Source organism: Poecilia latipinna, unplaced genomic scaffold (assembly GCF_001443285.1).
Source record: "Poecilia latipinna isolate Pla-1442-1.1 unplaced genomic scaffold, P_latipinna-1.0 Scaffold1622, whole genome shotgun sequence".
Lineage (NCBI taxonomy): Eukaryota > Metazoa > Chordata > Actinopteri > Cyprinodontiformes > Poeciliidae > Poecilia > Poecilia latipinna.
In genome coordinates, this window is record NW_015114238.1 from 63,267 (window position 1) to 79,484 (window position 16,218).

The window sequence follows — 16,218 nt, forward strand, 5'->3', positions numbered from 1 at the left end:
TATATATATATATAAATAAAATTTTACAGACAAAATGTGTTACAGTTGTAAAAGAAAATAAATAAGAGATAATAGCATTACATACAACTACAGAAAAGAACAGAGCACTGATACATCTTAAACAAGTTATAAATATGTTTGCTAATGTTTGTTTCAGTGTTGTATAACTATTAAAGGAAATAAAGTATCTGTGTTGGACATCAGTTAAATCATCATTTACCTGATTAAAAAAATAAATACAAATATTTATTTATTTTGTTAAGTGTGAGCATGAGTGAAAGTAATTTAAGCATAGTACAGAGACATCCAAAAGAAATCACGTTCTTTGAGCTTGTACAGTTTTTGTCATTTTACAAAAAAACGTCAGTATATTGAGATTTTAATGGAAAGACCAACCCACAGAGGCAGACAATAGTCAAGTCAGAGGAAAAAATATTTATGCTTTTAAAAAGTTTTGACACATCCTCTGATAATCCTAAAAAATCTGTTATAGCCAGGTGGTTGAGTATTTTCATAATTTGTAAACAGTGCAGGTGTGTTTAAATGAATCTTAGTCAAACTGCAGCTGCTCTGTGAAAACATGGAAACAAACGGCATCGCGAAGGCAAAGGAAGGAACACATTTATCTGAAGGAGCAGAGAGTGTGTAAATTTAACAAGACCTGATCATCAAGGACACAAGAAGCAGGGAAGAGGCAAATGGTAACTTGGGAGGAGCTGCAGGGATCCACTGCTCAGATATGAGACCTTTTGACAGGACAAACAGTAATTCTCTAATCTGGCCTTTATGTAAGAAGGAAGCTACTAATTAAAAAAACAACAACAACAACAAAAAAACAATCTACCTTGCAGTTACTACAAGTCATGTGGAGGATACAGTAAACATGTAAAAGATCTGATGAGATCAAAACTGATCATTCAGTCCTATGTGTAAAATACTATCTGTGGCAGAAAACTAACACTGCTATTCCTCTGGAACACACTGTCCCTATGACGAAGTATGATGCCGGTAGTGTAATGCTGTGGTAAGGCTAATCTACAGCAGGGACAAGACAGCTGATCAGTAAATCCAGGGGAATCTTCCAAAAAAATCTGGTAGAGTCTGCAAAAGGGGCTACAGATTTTCAGCTGTTGATATCAGCTTTACATATTGGACTTCATGTCGACATGTTAAAAAATGACTAACATCAGCTGATACTGATGTCCATATTGTGCGTCCCTAAGCTTCACTATTATGTGCTGCTTTGTTTTGGTCTGTCCCAACTGCTCATCCCAATGAAATACATTCACGTTTCGGGTTGTAATCTGACAAAAACTGAAAAGGATCAAGAGGAAGAAATAGTTGTTGAGGGAAAAACTTCCTGCAATTCCATGAAAATATGATCGCTGATGTATTTTAGACAGACATTTTAAATTGTTTTCCACTTGATCAGAGGAGAAATTAAAGTGACATTTAAGCTGACAGGCCGTTTGCTCGCCGTCAGGCCACCTACGCCGAGGAAACATGTTTGTTCTCCGTCTTGTGAAGTGCTGAGATCAGAGCCAGAAGCCTTTTCCTGATTCCTGATAACGATCCCTGTGAAGTCGTCTGTGAGCGCCAGGATCAAACAGCTTAAATGTTACCCCTGTACTTTATCTGTTGGTGTAAAATCAGTGTCACAAAGACCCGACACAACAGTTCGTGTTTGCTGCCCTGCTAAACATCAGGGCATAAACTAAATGGGATAAGTAATTTCAGTGCTTCATGGGCCTGGTTTTAAACCAAATGTTGTTTTTTTTCCCACATTACTGCATAATAACATATTAAGTTAATTTTAAGCATTAAGACATAAGAATTAGTGAGAAGTGCACAAACTTGCATCTCAGTTGGACGTATTCAACATGGACGTTGGTTTGATTAATGTGGAAATGCAACTTCTCTTGTTGGTGCAAGAGGATGATGTGCAGGAACAAAAAGTAAAAACGTTTTAGAAATATCTCAGTGACAGATGGCCTTGAAGAAATGCTGGGATATTTTAGTCCAAGCATCAGCCCCTACAGCTTCTGTCCTGACCACGAATACAGATGTAGTTTCTGTCTCTGCACAGAAAAACATTAACGCCGGGTTTTCCTTCGTTTCTTCAAAGAACCCCGACTGCGGCTGCGACTGCGAGACCCAAAGATGGAGTTCCACGATGAGCTCCGGCTGTAGCTCCTGTAGGAAGAGTAGCTGCGACTGCGACTGCGACTGCGGCTGCGGCTGCGACTGCAACTGTGGCTGCGACTGCGGCTCACGCTGTGGATCGGACTGCGACTGCGGCTTCGCGTGAAGAGGCTGCTCCACGACGACACGCTGGTGGAGCGGCTGCTGGAGGAAGGGCTGGGTCTGAAGTAAGGGATGGGTCGCTTCCTGGCACTGTGGAGATTTGGGAAACAAACGGAGTAGCAAAAAATATAGTTGCACATTTATCAGCACAATAAATCAGTGAAAAAATATATTTTATGTTGCAGTTTTTCTTTTGTAAATCTGGATTTTTTTTGTAGAGTTTCTTTTAGATGGCATGGGGAGAAGAAGACATCTTCAACAGCAGTTACTTGTGATATTGTTCTGTATGACTACACCATTCATTCATTCATTCATTCATTCATTCATTCATTCATTCATTCATTCATTCATTCATTCATGGCATTGTGGATGAATGTTGGCCCACTCTTGTTTACACAGTCAAACCATTGAAGTTTGGAGAAACTGGTTCATGCATTTCCTCCTTAAAGAACCTGCAGGACTTTAATTGGAACATTAGAGCACTTAATACCTTTTTAAATAATTTGTTTATAGATTTGAGATGATTGTTGCTCCGTAACATTTAGCTCTCAAATACTTTTGCAAACAGAAGAGTTCATGCTGGCCTGCAGTGACCCAGGTCTCTTGTTTGTCCCACACACAGTGCTGAACATCATATAACAACCTGTTCTGCATCAGTAACATATTGCTCAAGTCTAGTCATTAATTCAGAGGCAACAGTGTAAACATTGAGTTATATCGTCATAGCTCATTTGGCAAAAGATTTTTCCTGGTATCCCTGCCAAGGAAGCCATACTTGTTTGCTCTTTAACTTTGCTGTAATGAATTTTGCCATTTAACGTGTATAATTGAGGTTGAGCGTGTCTGCGCTCTTAACAAGTCATGTACTTCATATTAAGGCCTTAAAATGTCTTAAATTAATACAATAAAGTGTAAGTAGGCAGTAAATACATTAATCACAGGTCTTATATTTTGTTTTGGCAAGAATATTTAATCTTGCTAATGTAATTTGTTCTTGGTCATTTTGGTCAGGCAAAGGTTTGAGTCGTGCGCAGACATCTTTATAGCGCTCTGTGACTCGAGGTGGTTGAGACTACCGCTAACTTAATGCTAACACAGTCTTGACAGTTTCTAGCTAGCTGGTGTTTTTGCATCTATCATGGGTAAGTGTGAATTTATCACCAGTTAGCTGGACGGTATTTGTTTTTGCCGCTGGCTTTGTTTTCACCACTGTAGATGAAAGTGAAGTTAGAAGCACAAAGCCACTGCCAAGAGCCACAAACAAACCTCAGAAATTTCTGTTTTTGTTATGCTTGGTTGTATTACAGCAGGATCCCCCAACCATCCCTTGTATTGTATTTATATTTTATTTTTAAATTTCATTTAAGGTGGCATTAAAAATAACACCTTGAGTCAGAGATTGGGCTATTTTTTTTTTTTTTTACAGTTTCTTTGACTATTGCACAAGTTAACCTCGGGGGTGATTTTATATTTATTCATTTCCCATTTTTGGAATTGTCTGCAGTGTAGAATAACGGAACTAAAAATTATTGCCTTTAAATCAATCAGAAATTGACTTAGAAACCTTCCCAGACTGCTTTGTCTTAAGGCCTTACCAATCCATTAAGGCAACCCTGTATACAACAAGGAAGCAAACTGCAAAACCTTCTGCTTTTTTAGTGGTTGTCATGGTTACTGGTAATCAGTTAATAAAAGTGTATATGGTCAGCATCATGTGGCAGCTCCTGTTTCTGCTTAAGCTTAAGCAATAAGAGTGTCTTCAGTTTTTTTTCCTATAATTCTTTTGCCAGCAGTCATTTTCTTTTTCCCTTTACTAAATGGTGATTGATGACTGACGTAGATGGAATGCTCTGCTGTATCGTTAAGTTTTAATAATACAGTGAAATATTTTGTTTGTCCTGTACTTGTGCTATATTTTTTCCTAAACGAAGTTTAAGTGCACAAAAATATAAAGCGGCCATATCCAATAGTAAAACTTTGTTAATTTTTAAAACATACTTTGGATTCAGGATATTTTATCTTTGTGTCTTTTATTGTATGTGACTCATAAGACATTTCCACAAACAAAAATTTAGATTTCCTTTTTCCTCAACATCTGTTTTGTTGACCTCTTTAGGGACTGAAAGCCAACTTATCTCTTATCTGGATATGAATAATTTTAAGTTTGCATAAACACGTAATGTGTCCATCTAAACTGTTAAAACTAAGAGATTTTTTTGGCAATGAAAGTGTGCAGGAATAAAGGACCAGGGCAGACTAAAATCAGCTTTACCTTGTGATGCGGCGTGCTTCCAGATGGCTTGGGGAGTCTCTTCTCCTCTTCCTCATAGGAGAGTAGGACTTGCGTCTTCGTCTCTTTCCACTAACCTTATGCATGTGCTTCAGATTTGTCTCTCTGGAACTGGACTGCCGCTTTCTGTCTCGTAGTCTGGGGAACCAGATTCAACAGTGTGAACTTTTAATTACCCAAAAATGTCAGCGTAGGTTTATTTCTGTGCAGCGCTTAAAAAGAGACATTAGCAGCTGTAGACATTTAGCAAAACTCACCTATCAGCACTGTATTTGGAGTAGCTTCCTCTGGAGCTCAGGCTGACCAAGCTGCCTCTTCGCTTCACATCTGATGAGTTGCTCAGGGAACGAGAGTACGAGCTGCAGCAAGAGAGGTGAGCAAATACTGAACGTACTATCTCTGGTAGAACCCTGCTGGACAGCGTGTAATTGCGAAATTAGATAAAGTACCTGCAAGAAGACAGCGAAGGGCTTCGAGAATAGCGTCCAGAGTACCTGGAAGTCCCTGAAGATCTGCTCCTACTGGTGGAGGAGGACAGCGTTTTCCGCCGCTTTCTAGACGACCTGCTCCTCCGCTGCGCACATCGGGCTGCCTTCGTGCATCTCACGACTTCTTCCTCACACCGCAAGGTTATCTGCCCACTGCAAAGAAAACATAAAGACATTTTAGGGGTTGGGAGTGACCAATCGTTAAAATTAGGATTTAAAATTAGGTTCTATTAATAGGTTGTAATAGGTTCTCTTACCTGACCTTGATTTCTACCCCCAGCAAACAACTAGTCTAGAGAGTTGTCATAACTTTTTTATATGACTATTTTATGAGTTTTTGAGCAAAGGTCATGCTTGCGTTAGAGGTGTATTTACAAAGAAAACCATGATTATTTACACAGAAAGTGGAGTTTGGAGAACACCAATGATCTTTCTGTGTAAACCACGAGAGAACAAAACATGTAGAGTGTTTTCAGTATCTTTTATATGAAGAAGGTAAATAAAGCAGTGGTATTTTAGCTGCTATCTTTTTGATTTTCATGTCACATTACTTTTCTAACACTCAGTTACTCTTACTTGTGCCATTCTCAGTGTTTCAGACTGGAAGATAATTAATGACAAACAACCTCTTACCTTTACCTCCCATGTAAATAATGATTGGTCTCATTAAAAATAATTGCACAATGCAAAAATAACCATAGTTTAAAGGCTAATAAAATACTGTTTGCAAAAAGCAAATGTGATATTTTTAGGACTGACTTTAGCATTAGCCAATTACCAATTACCAAGAAGTACCAATTAATCTGGATTAGCACTGAATGTGGACCCAAAGAGAGCCATTTAGTGCCTGATTGCCTTTTAATAGAACATTGCTTCAAAAAAAGGTGAGCTATCTTACTTATCTGGTAAGTGCTAGTAAAGTAACCAGATATAGAAAAGGTCAGAAACACACAATAGGTTCCAAAAATACGCCATAAGTTCTACAAAGTATGCTATGACTCCCTGGCAAGTCCCTGGTAAATTTTAAGAAAGCAACCAGCAAACTTTATGAAGGTAAAAACAACAACAACAAACAAACAAGAAACCTTGCAAGTTCCGAAAACTGAACTCTACATTTTTGGAAAGTATCTTTAAGTTCCAGGACAGTATCTGGTATGTTTTGGGAAAATTACCAGTAAAATTAAGGAAAGTTTAGAAACATACTAAGTTAGTTCTGAAAGTTCACAGCAAGTTATAGAAAATTAACTTTTAAATCCTATTAAAGTTCATTGTAGTTTTAAAACAGTAAGTGTTAAGTTCTGGTAGAATAATTTATAAAGCTGAGAAAAGTTCCAGGAAAGTACTTGCTACGTTTTAGTAAAGTACCTGGTAAGTTCTTTAAAGTACCTTTTAAGAAATGGAAAAAAGCCTTTAATTTCTGAAAAGTGCACGCAACTGAAAATTTCAAATGACTGTGAACACAGAATTCCCCCCCTCCCCCCAAAGAACAATGGACACATTTAGATCGATGATACAATCCAAACACAATGTTCACCTCTTGCTGTTTCCACTGAAAATGTTAGCAGAGAAGCCATCTTCCCTGTAGGGTTTGCATGAGGAAGCGCAGCTTGTCACAGAGTTCCCTGAATCCGAGCCGTTGTCTCTGTCAGCATAGCGTTGCTTCTCCGGAGGCGAGGTAAGACGTTGACAGCAGGTCCTCTGGTTTTCAGCGACACTTGCTCGAGAAACACCGGTTTTGCTCGATGGAGGTGAGGATGTGTCGTTACCAGAGTCGTAGTCACGTGTACCTTTGGCGTGACTCGAAAAATCCTGAGCTCCTTTCCCATTTAAAAGCTCGCTTCCAGGCTTCAACGACAAAATCTGCGAACAGACAAAGAGGCAACAGCTTAAACCCCAATTTGCATGGAACAGAACCTGCTACCTGCTTTGATTTACTCTGAATACACTAGTGCAAAGACACATATTCCATTGAAAGCACAGTAGAGATTTATGTTTTTCTTGGGACAAAAAGCTTTGAAATAGAAAGACATCATGCAAATTTCAAGCATGCGATTAACCTCGAAAGAAAGTTTGAACTCAACTAAAGTCGAAGAAATCAACAAGAAAACTGTTTTGTAAAAAGAGCTGCACTAAAACAAATATATGGAAGGGAAAAGAAAAGAGCAGAGAAGAACAAACGAATCTATGTGTGAAAAGAACTACCAGCTCTAACTCCAGTGAAGAGGAAAACAGAGTAAACAATAACCCCATTGAAAAGCCTAATTTAAAAAACATTGAACAAACATCACAAAAATGGGTTTTATATAGAAAAGAAAAGGATTGCAGACTAAGAAAGATCCCATCAGTCTAACTAAGAAAGCCCTCAGAATAGGACAGATGATTGCTTTTCTCTCTCCTGTAAGAATACATTTTTAGCCTTCAGCGACCTACAAGTAAATCCCTGAATCTGCAGATAGCAGCGACTTACCAATCAAGATTTCCTCCTTAAGTAGGTAAGGTGTAAAAAAAAAAGGGAAGAGCGGGCAACGTAAGTGCATCATTAGAGTCGTAAATTGCATAAAAAAAGACAATAACCCTCTCTTCAAACTCAGAGCCAGTCAGATTTGTGTTTTTACATCGTTTTGTTGTTTTCCGGGGTGGATATGCAGCGCCCTCCACACTTGTTGGCACGCCTCGTGAATGCATGTAAAAACCCTTCAATTACGTCACTTTCTCTTCTAGTAGCATCATCTCAGATTGAATAATTTAGAAAAACAACCTTTAATTTCAGAATGTTTAACACGCAGTACAAAACAAAACAAAAAAAGGAAAAACATTTTCAGTTTATTGGTAAAAGTCATCAGATTTTAATTTCAAATGTCCATGAAACCATGTTTTCAAAACGGTTTCCAGAGTTTTTAAAAAAAAGTTCACCAGTGTGACATCATTTCCGTTTTTGGAGTGTTTTAGTCTTATTTAAACAACAAATGATCCTCCAAATAATCTACTTTTCTCTGTTATTGTTTGACTACTGCAAAGATTCTTGTCACTATTTCCTGATTAATACACATCTGCCTTACTGGAATGGTTCGTTCTTTTATCTTTCCTATTTTGAAGAGTGACCAATGGAAGGAACTCTTGGACTTCTTTGTCACAGGAAGCAGGAAGTTAATAGAACAATTGTGTTTTACTGACACTCCAGTTGGCGTTCAAAAAGAAAATTTATGTTTATTTCAAAAACAACATATTTTTTTAAAAAATATATAGCTTTCCCCCGCCCCATTGTTGATTGGTTCAAAGGTTGTATTTTTCTAAAGTGTTCAGACTGACATTATATCTCTGCCATAAAAAAGTTGAATTAATTTAAGGCTATTTACACATTCAGTGCCTGTTACAGCTGCTAGCTTTATTTTTTTTTCCTGTATTGCAAAATAACAACAGATGCAAAAAGAAGGTGCAAAAAAAAAAAACGTTTATTGGGCCCTATCCTCCAGAAGGTTTTTGCAGTCATCAGTCAACACAGCATCCACAAGGGACACATAAACAAATCTTCTACCATCCTCTTTAAGAGTTTCACACAATCTGTTCACACTTGGGGCTAAAAGGTTTCACACATTTTAAACATAGACACTCTTCTATCAACACAGATGCCTTCAAGAAAATATTGAGTCTTTTAAAAATCCCTGAGCTGTTTTATTGTCTCAGATAAATGCCAATTTTTTAAAATAAATTTAAATTGATAGAGTGTATAAAGAAATGCATCTATCTAATTAAACATGTTTTTTTTATCTACTTATAGATCGTTTATAAATAGATACAATCACTATGGTGTATTCTTGTACACATCAGTTTGTAAAGTTCCCTTAAAGACTACAAAATAAATGTTGGCATGATTGGATAAATGAATTAATTTGCTGAATTTCAATTAAAACCGTTTGGTGTGTAATTAAAACATCCATATTTTCAATTAGCATAATTTAATGATTACTGGGGAGAAATTAAAGATGTTTCATGCTCCACCAAGCAGGAGACAATTGGTTTAAGGACATAGCTGTGTTTATAAAGAACACGGAGAAAATTCAACATTACGCAGCAGAACAGTTTTCAGCTGTTCACTGTGAGTTTTAGTTAAGGATGGACTAAAGATGGTCTAAACTCGTAATATTTTTATAATTTTAATCAGAACTACAAAAATACTGTTGGAGAACAACAAATGTAAGGTTTAAGAAAAAAGTAAAAAACACTTTATTTAGCTGTTAAATCCCCAAAGTTAGATAACTGTGGCCTGATTAACAAAATGAAAGAAACTATCATAACTGCAGTAGTAAATCCTTTTATTACTGAAGTTTGCATTAGATTTTATGGAAGCAGAAGCCATATTGGATTTTGAAGAGGCGATTGGTGACAAACCTTTGACTTTCTACATCATAAATCTGGATTCAGGAGGAGTTCTAGATGATTGTTCGAAATTTATTCATTTCCAACTTTTACATACAAAACATAACAACATCTGTACATTAGACTGGTAAGCTTTACACTTGAAGAGACAGGAGGTAATGGGGTTGCTATTTCCCTAGCAAATCTTCAGTAAACATCATAGGAAGGCAAGTTTGTGGGGAAAACAAAACACTGTTTTTATACAGTTTTTACTATCGAGGGTGTTGGAGGGCGAGTTTCTTAAGAATCAGCTCATCCTCCATCCATGGTTTGACTTTGAATACTGAGGAGGAAAGTAGTGCAGACAGCTCCAATGCAAAAAAAAAAAAAAAAAAGGATGAGGGGAAATTAAATGATTGCCTGGTTTTGAAGAATACAGAAAATTGAAATAACTAGCACTCTAAAAACATTTAAAGGTTTTAACTATTGTCAGGAACGCTAAGAAAAGAATGTGTTCCTGACAACGACTGGCAGCCAAAACGTGTTCCTTTTTTACCCACATTAAAACCTTTAGAATGCTGGTTATTTCCTTCTTCTTTCATTTTTTGGCACTGAATCTTTGCAGTTGGTGAAAAAAATAAAGTATTTGATAATAAAACAACCTGGGTTTGAATTGAAATGTTGAAAAACATGTACGGTTTCAGTATTGTCAGAGGTGTTTCAAACTGGACCACTAAACTTTTTACCAAAACCCAAATAATTGTGAAAATGTTTAATCTCTTACTAAAACTTTTTCTCATTATGCCAGGTTGGAGCAAGGACTAGCAATTGCCTTTTTCCCCAGTAAAGGGAAAATCCCACAACGCCTCACTGTTTAGAGGCTCTGTCTTCTACTAGACTAAAAATAAATGAATAAAATGACCTGGACTGAACCTGCTGCAGCACATACTTTGTTTGCAAACTATAATAACCATCAGATAAAAACCTATACTCATGAAATCAAAGATTTTAGTCACTTTGTTCAAACAATATCTGTAGTTGGTGACACTGTAAAAGAAAAACAAATGGCCAATATGTTTCTGCCTTCTAGTGTTTAAATTTGTCACATATTTCTTGTTTTGGTAATTTGACTATCATATATCACAGGTATATAAACATCTTTAGATTTATGCATTTCTGCATGGTTTGTTTGCATGTTTATTGTTTAGTTCTGCTAAATCTTTACGCGCTAACAAGCGGCTGTGAAATCCAGTCCTGATGACTTTAAATGCTGCTGGAACATTGTGATTTAGCGCAGCAGTAAACATAAAACACATCATTACTATCTTCCGCTCCACTTTGGCTTCACATCTGTGTTGAAAAGCTTTTCTATAAAATGGTAAACAGCTTTTACATGTGATGTTTACATACAAAACATAACATCTGTACATTAGACTGGTAAGCTTTACACTTGAAGGGACAGGAGGTAATGGAGTTGCGATTTCCCTTGGTTGCAATTCACACCTGAAACAGCTTTGTGTAATTGCACCATAAATATAGAAATCTAAAGCAACTTCAACGTAGTGGATTCCTTTTGAGATATGCATTTGAACACGGCTTAGAAAAGAAAAAAAAACATAAACAGTTTGACACGTCCAGACCAGAGGAACTAATGTGAACCTGCGGCAGCATTGAAAAACTTGGAAACTGTACTTACGGTGCCCGCTGAGAGGATGGAGCGATATTTAGGAGCCGTTTTACACACAGATTTAGATGCATGTCTCCACTTTGCTTCGGTGGGGTTCAGCGCTGCTCGGGTTTCCTCTCCTGCCCCTCCGGTGGCTCTGGAAGCCTGATGAACCACAGACTTCTGCAGGTGTCTGTGGGGAAATGTTTCGGTTAATTGACTTTACAACACAGCATTATGTTAGATGGCTGCGACTTGTCTCAGCTGACAAGCACATTTGATGTTAATGAAGCAAATATGAAGCTGCAGTAGTTTTCGTGGTAAAACAAAATGTAATTGCTGTTCAATCAGAAAATGAATGAACGCAAAATATTTCCAGCATTAAACAACCAAAAAGGGAGAAGAGTTTCAGTTGTACTTTAAGTACAAGTTGTGAGATTTTATTTAAAAGTGTGAGGTTTGATTGTATTTGTCCCAAAAATTGTTGGTAACCACCGAGCTTTATCGATTTTGTTTTCTAGTTATTTTAGCTCAGACAACAATAAACGTGTTAACCTCATTTAAAATCTAGGTGTGTTTTAATAATAATGAGTTTCTTGTCGTGTTTTAGTTTAGTTGTGATGCCACCTTGTTTCGTTTTTTCTGGTTTGAATGTTAAATCAGTGCTAACTTCACTTGTTGTGTAGCTCATACATAAAAACACACAAAATCTTACCAAGTATTTTTTTAGTGCAGTTTCTAGTGCAAATATCTTAATACACTTGAAATAAAGCAAAACTAACTTATAAGTCACTTTTCGGTAAGACATAGGAGCTTGGTTTAGGTCAATATATTTTCAGCTGGCAGATTATTTCACTTATAAAAGGTAAAAATGTCCAATTATAAGTGAAATATTCTGTCAGTAAAACTAGTATTTTTCATCAATTTTAAGGAGTTAGTTAATTAAAACAAGCTTCTATGTCTTGCTGAATGGCATTTCTTATTTTACATGTTTTATTTTGGGGCTTTTTACTGAACATTTTGTTGCTTAACTTGCAGGATACGTGGCCTGCATCACCTGGCAGTGGAGCTTACAACAGAAATCCGCCCAGTTCTGCAGTAAAGTACGTTAAACCTTATGTTAAATTTTAAATGTTCATGATTGTCTACTGTCATTTGAGAAATAAATACAGAAAATGTGGAACTAAGAGATGAATGCTCCTGATTATCATGCTACTCATTTAAGACACTCTGCCTCACTATTTTGTCTCAAAGTGTTTTATATTTATAAACCTCTAGCCTTCTCTTTTATTAAATACTATGTGAGTCCTGCCGTCTTCCCCGAGGTTTTGTCCTGAACTCATTAGTCAGATTTACTGTTTGAAGTGCACCTGCGGTGGCACTTCTTATTTACAATACAACAATCTGCATCAAACTGAGGCTAAAGTGAAAGAATTACCGCTTTTATCCAGCGATTCCACCAGCAATGTAATCAGAAAAAAAAGCCACACCACAGAACCTCTTACATATCACCAAAACCCCAATATTTCACTCTTTTCCACCCTAACTGAGCGAATTGATCAGAGAAGAAGTGCATTTGTGGCCATTTTCTGTGAGGCCGTGATAAGGGTTGGTTATACTGGAGCAGGAGGAAGTCACCTCTGTCTTATCAGTTTCTGCTGCAGTGAGACCAAGACGCCTCAGGCTGATAAGAAAAAAGTGCTGAGGGAGAAAAGGGGCCCTACCTGTCCCCCGTGAAGGATCTGGAGGAGGAAGCGTACGACTCCGACCTCCTGTAGCGCCGCCTTCGACGCGAGCGAATCCGTGAACTGGTGGAGCGCAGAGGAGAAAGGGAAAAGAGGAGAAACGAGGGCTGAGAGTTGAAACAGAGATGAAACAATTTAGAGAAAGTGGAGTTGTGGGGAGATAGAACGGGGCTGCTGCTGTTAAAATAAGCAGCTTCTTGAATTCAATGACATGAAAACTCCTTGAATCTTTTTCACTATTTATTTTGTTACAACTGCAAACTTTGAAGAAAGAAAACTATATCTAGTTTTTAAATTATGTCATTACAAATAAACATCTGAAAAGTGCGTCATATGTGTATTTAGTATGGAAGAGGGTAAGGACACTGAAAATAAAAAAAACGAAATTCGGACTTTTTTCTCAGGATTTTGAAAATCTAGTGCAATCATTTTCCTCCAGTTGACGGAAAGATGGTTGGAAATCAATACAGGCTGATTGTGAAGGAAGACTTGGCACAATGTGTGGAGGTTCACCTTTCAGCGAAACAATAACCCAAAACATTCAGCCTGAGCAGCATTTGAACAGTTCACTTGAAAGGATAATCATGTTGGAATGTTTAGTGGGAATTCAGACATTAATCCGCTGAGAAAATGGATGTTTACAGATGCTATTTATTCAGTCTCACTCAGTCTGAGCTGATTCACAAAAATGTCGGGGAAAGATTAGATGTGCAAAGCTGGTAAAGAAAAACAGCTCTGTGTTTACACAGGGAGATAAATACAAATACCACATTTTAAGCGTTTTATTTGTAAAAAAAAAAAAAAAACAGTAAAACATTTTCGCTCCATCTTAAAAAAATGCCACCATGATGTTGGTCTGGAGCTGCTATGCCTCTGAGGGTTTTCCACATTGGCTCTTTATAAATCTGGATAAAAATGATAAAGGACCAACTAATGTTTTTAAGAATAAATATAATAAACATGAAGATTTGTCAGAAGGCTTTCACTTTTTACAAGGAATAATTGCATAATTTCAAGCTATTTTTGTCATTGTGTTCAAAACTATGTGATTTTGACAAATTAGCTATTTTCTTTTTACAATGTTTACATGTTTTATCTTATTTTAAAACATAACCAAAGTACAAAAAAAGTACTTCTTTAAAAATAACATATTTTATATAGTAGATATTAGTTTAAAATCACTAGTTGCCTTTTTCACATTTGCAGTTCTAAACAAGTTTTATTTAACTGGACTGGTCATTTGAATTGTAAAGTTTGAAGATCCTTGTTCTATCACCTAAAACGCCAGTAAAATATATTAATGTTTGTGGTTTACCATGAAAAAAAAGTTAATTAATTTATAAGGCACTGCCACAAAACACTTATCTGGTTGAAAGTCAAATTAGGAGAAACTGCAAAATCACAGCATGAAATTGGCTTCAGTTACCCTTTTGATATTTGCTTCACTCTCTTTGTGGCTTCGGTGTTTTTCTCTGTGTGAGGGTTTGTTTTTATCAGCTCAAAGAAAATTTCAAAGCTGCGTGTGAAGGAAGGAAGGAAGGAAGGAAAGACGGAAGGAAGGAAGGAAGGAAGGAAGGAAGGAAGGAAGAAAAGAAAGAAGGAAGGAAGCATACTCCAGATGATTCTGATGCAACAATCACAGACTGACCTTTTCTTGTGCTTGCGTTCATCCTTCCTCTTACGTTTTAAACTTGAAGAGCTGGAGGGATCAAGGAGAGCAGAATAAGCCGGAGGTGTTTAAGACTGACAAAGCCTTCACAGTCAGCCTGCCTTCCGGCTGATACACTAAGAATCAGGCTTTAAGGTGAAAATCCAGTAATCCTCCTGCATGCATGCCATTGTTACACCATATTTAAAACAGCAACGTATTCTAGATGTGTAGAATTTTTTTTACTACTACTGACAATATGAATACTAATGATAATATTAAACATAAAAAAATACCTGTGTTTTGACTTCTTAGAGGTATACCTGGAATGTAGAGAAAGATGATTTGAGTTACTTTTTAAAAAAATAAATCCATACCAACAATACTGTAATAATACAGAGGAAATACCTATGGCGCTTGCTTTTCTTGGAGCTCTTCTTCTTCTTCTTTTTCTTCTTCCTCAGTGGTGACAGACTGTGTGAAGGAGACCTGAAGGGAAATAAATAGTAATAATAATGAAAGATAAACATGAATTATAATACTTCTTAATTAAGTTGAGTTTAATTCAGTTCACATTACGTTGTTTTGAGCGTCAACAAACCATTCAGTTGCATTACAGGTAGATTTGTGTCCATTGGAATCAAGATGAGTTCAATGAAATCATTTTCAAATAGATACGATTTTAACTCAATTTAATCTGATTAAATAAAGGCAAATTGAACAAATTTCAGTACATTATATTATTTTCCAATTCATTAATATTTATTGAAAACAGAGTAGTTCAAGAGTAAATGATCTAATTCTGTTGAATTACATACCGTATTTTCCGCACTATAAGGCACACCTTCAATAAATGGCCTATTTTAAAACTTTTTTCATAAACAAGGCGCTACAGTAGAGGCTGGAGTTGCGTTATGCATCCACTAGATGGAGCTGCACTAAATGGAATGCCAACAAAACGGTCCGACTCCGAGGAGAGCCTTCCGCGACTGGGGCGGGGCGTGGCCGGACGATGGTCACCCTTCTCCGTTTGCGCTCAGCATGTTCGTGGAGAACGTGGTGCTAAATGACCTGCAGACGACCCGATTCTAGACAGTCGTCAGGTAGATAGGTCAGTCAAACTTTATTAACAAACCAGCGTTCTGACAACTATCCCAGCATGCACCGCGCGCTTCTTCTATGGGCGGGCGAAAATAAAGTCGCCCGCCCGTAGTTGCTAGACCTGTTGTGACTCAATATTGGTCCATATATAAGGCGCACCGGATTATAAGGCACACTGTCGGCTTTTGAGGAAATTGAAGGTTTTTAGGTGCGCCTTATAGTGCGGAAAATACGGTAATTCCAAATCCATTGTCCATTGTATGCCGATTAGTTCAAATGAATTCTAGTGCAATCTCATTAAGTTTGATGCAAATCATTGTGGTTAATTAGACAATTAATTTAAAGTTTGTTCATTTAAGTTAAAACCACTTTTATTCAAGTTGAACATTTCTACAGTTTCTTTAAAGGCAGCAAATGAAAATAATTTGAAGTACCTGCAGTTTATTTCATTACAATCTACAAAGATAAAGTCAAAGTGAATCAAATTTTTTATAATTTATTTATTAACTTATTTCTATTCAGTCCAAATAGAGAGTCAACACAGTGCAAGTCACTATTTATACATTAATTTCAATGATTAGTTTCATGCATTACAGTAGAATAGTATTTTTAAAATGCAT

The 16,218-nt window shown here is 36.8% G+C and overlaps 1 protein-coding gene across 2 annotated transcripts in view; it reads right to left on the bottom strand.

Moving 5' to 3' along the window:
• Positions 1-347: 347 nt before the first annotated feature.
• Positions 348-16,218, bottom strand: part of srrm4 (serine/arginine repetitive matrix 4) — a 58,149-nt gene continuing 42,278 nt past the window's right edge. Inside the window, exons 4-14 of one of the 2 annotated variants that reach the window (XM_015059346.1) lie at positions 14,906-14,986; positions 14,794-14,820; positions 14,498-14,548; positions 12,829-12,912; positions 11,135-11,297; positions 6,617-6,942; positions 5,044-5,235; positions 4,852-4,953; positions 4,577-4,732; positions 2,256-2,394; positions 348-2,219 (exon numbers count right to left, since the gene is read on the bottom strand). In XM_015059346.1, the coding sequence (XP_014914832.1) occupies positions 2,094-2,219; positions 2,256-2,394; positions 4,577-4,732; positions 4,852-4,953; positions 5,044-5,235; positions 6,617-6,942; positions 11,135-11,297; positions 12,829-12,912; positions 14,498-14,548; positions 14,794-14,820; positions 14,906-14,986 (1,447 nt within the window). In that variant the 3' untranslated portion in view covers positions 348-2,093. Of the gene's footprint in view, positions 2,395-4,576; positions 4,733-4,851; positions 4,954-5,043; positions 5,236-6,616; positions 6,943-11,134; positions 11,298-12,828; positions 12,913-14,497; positions 14,549-14,793; positions 14,821-14,905; positions 14,987-16,218 lie in introns of both variants that reach the window. The other variant, XM_015059345.1, reaches the window with a different exon arrangement.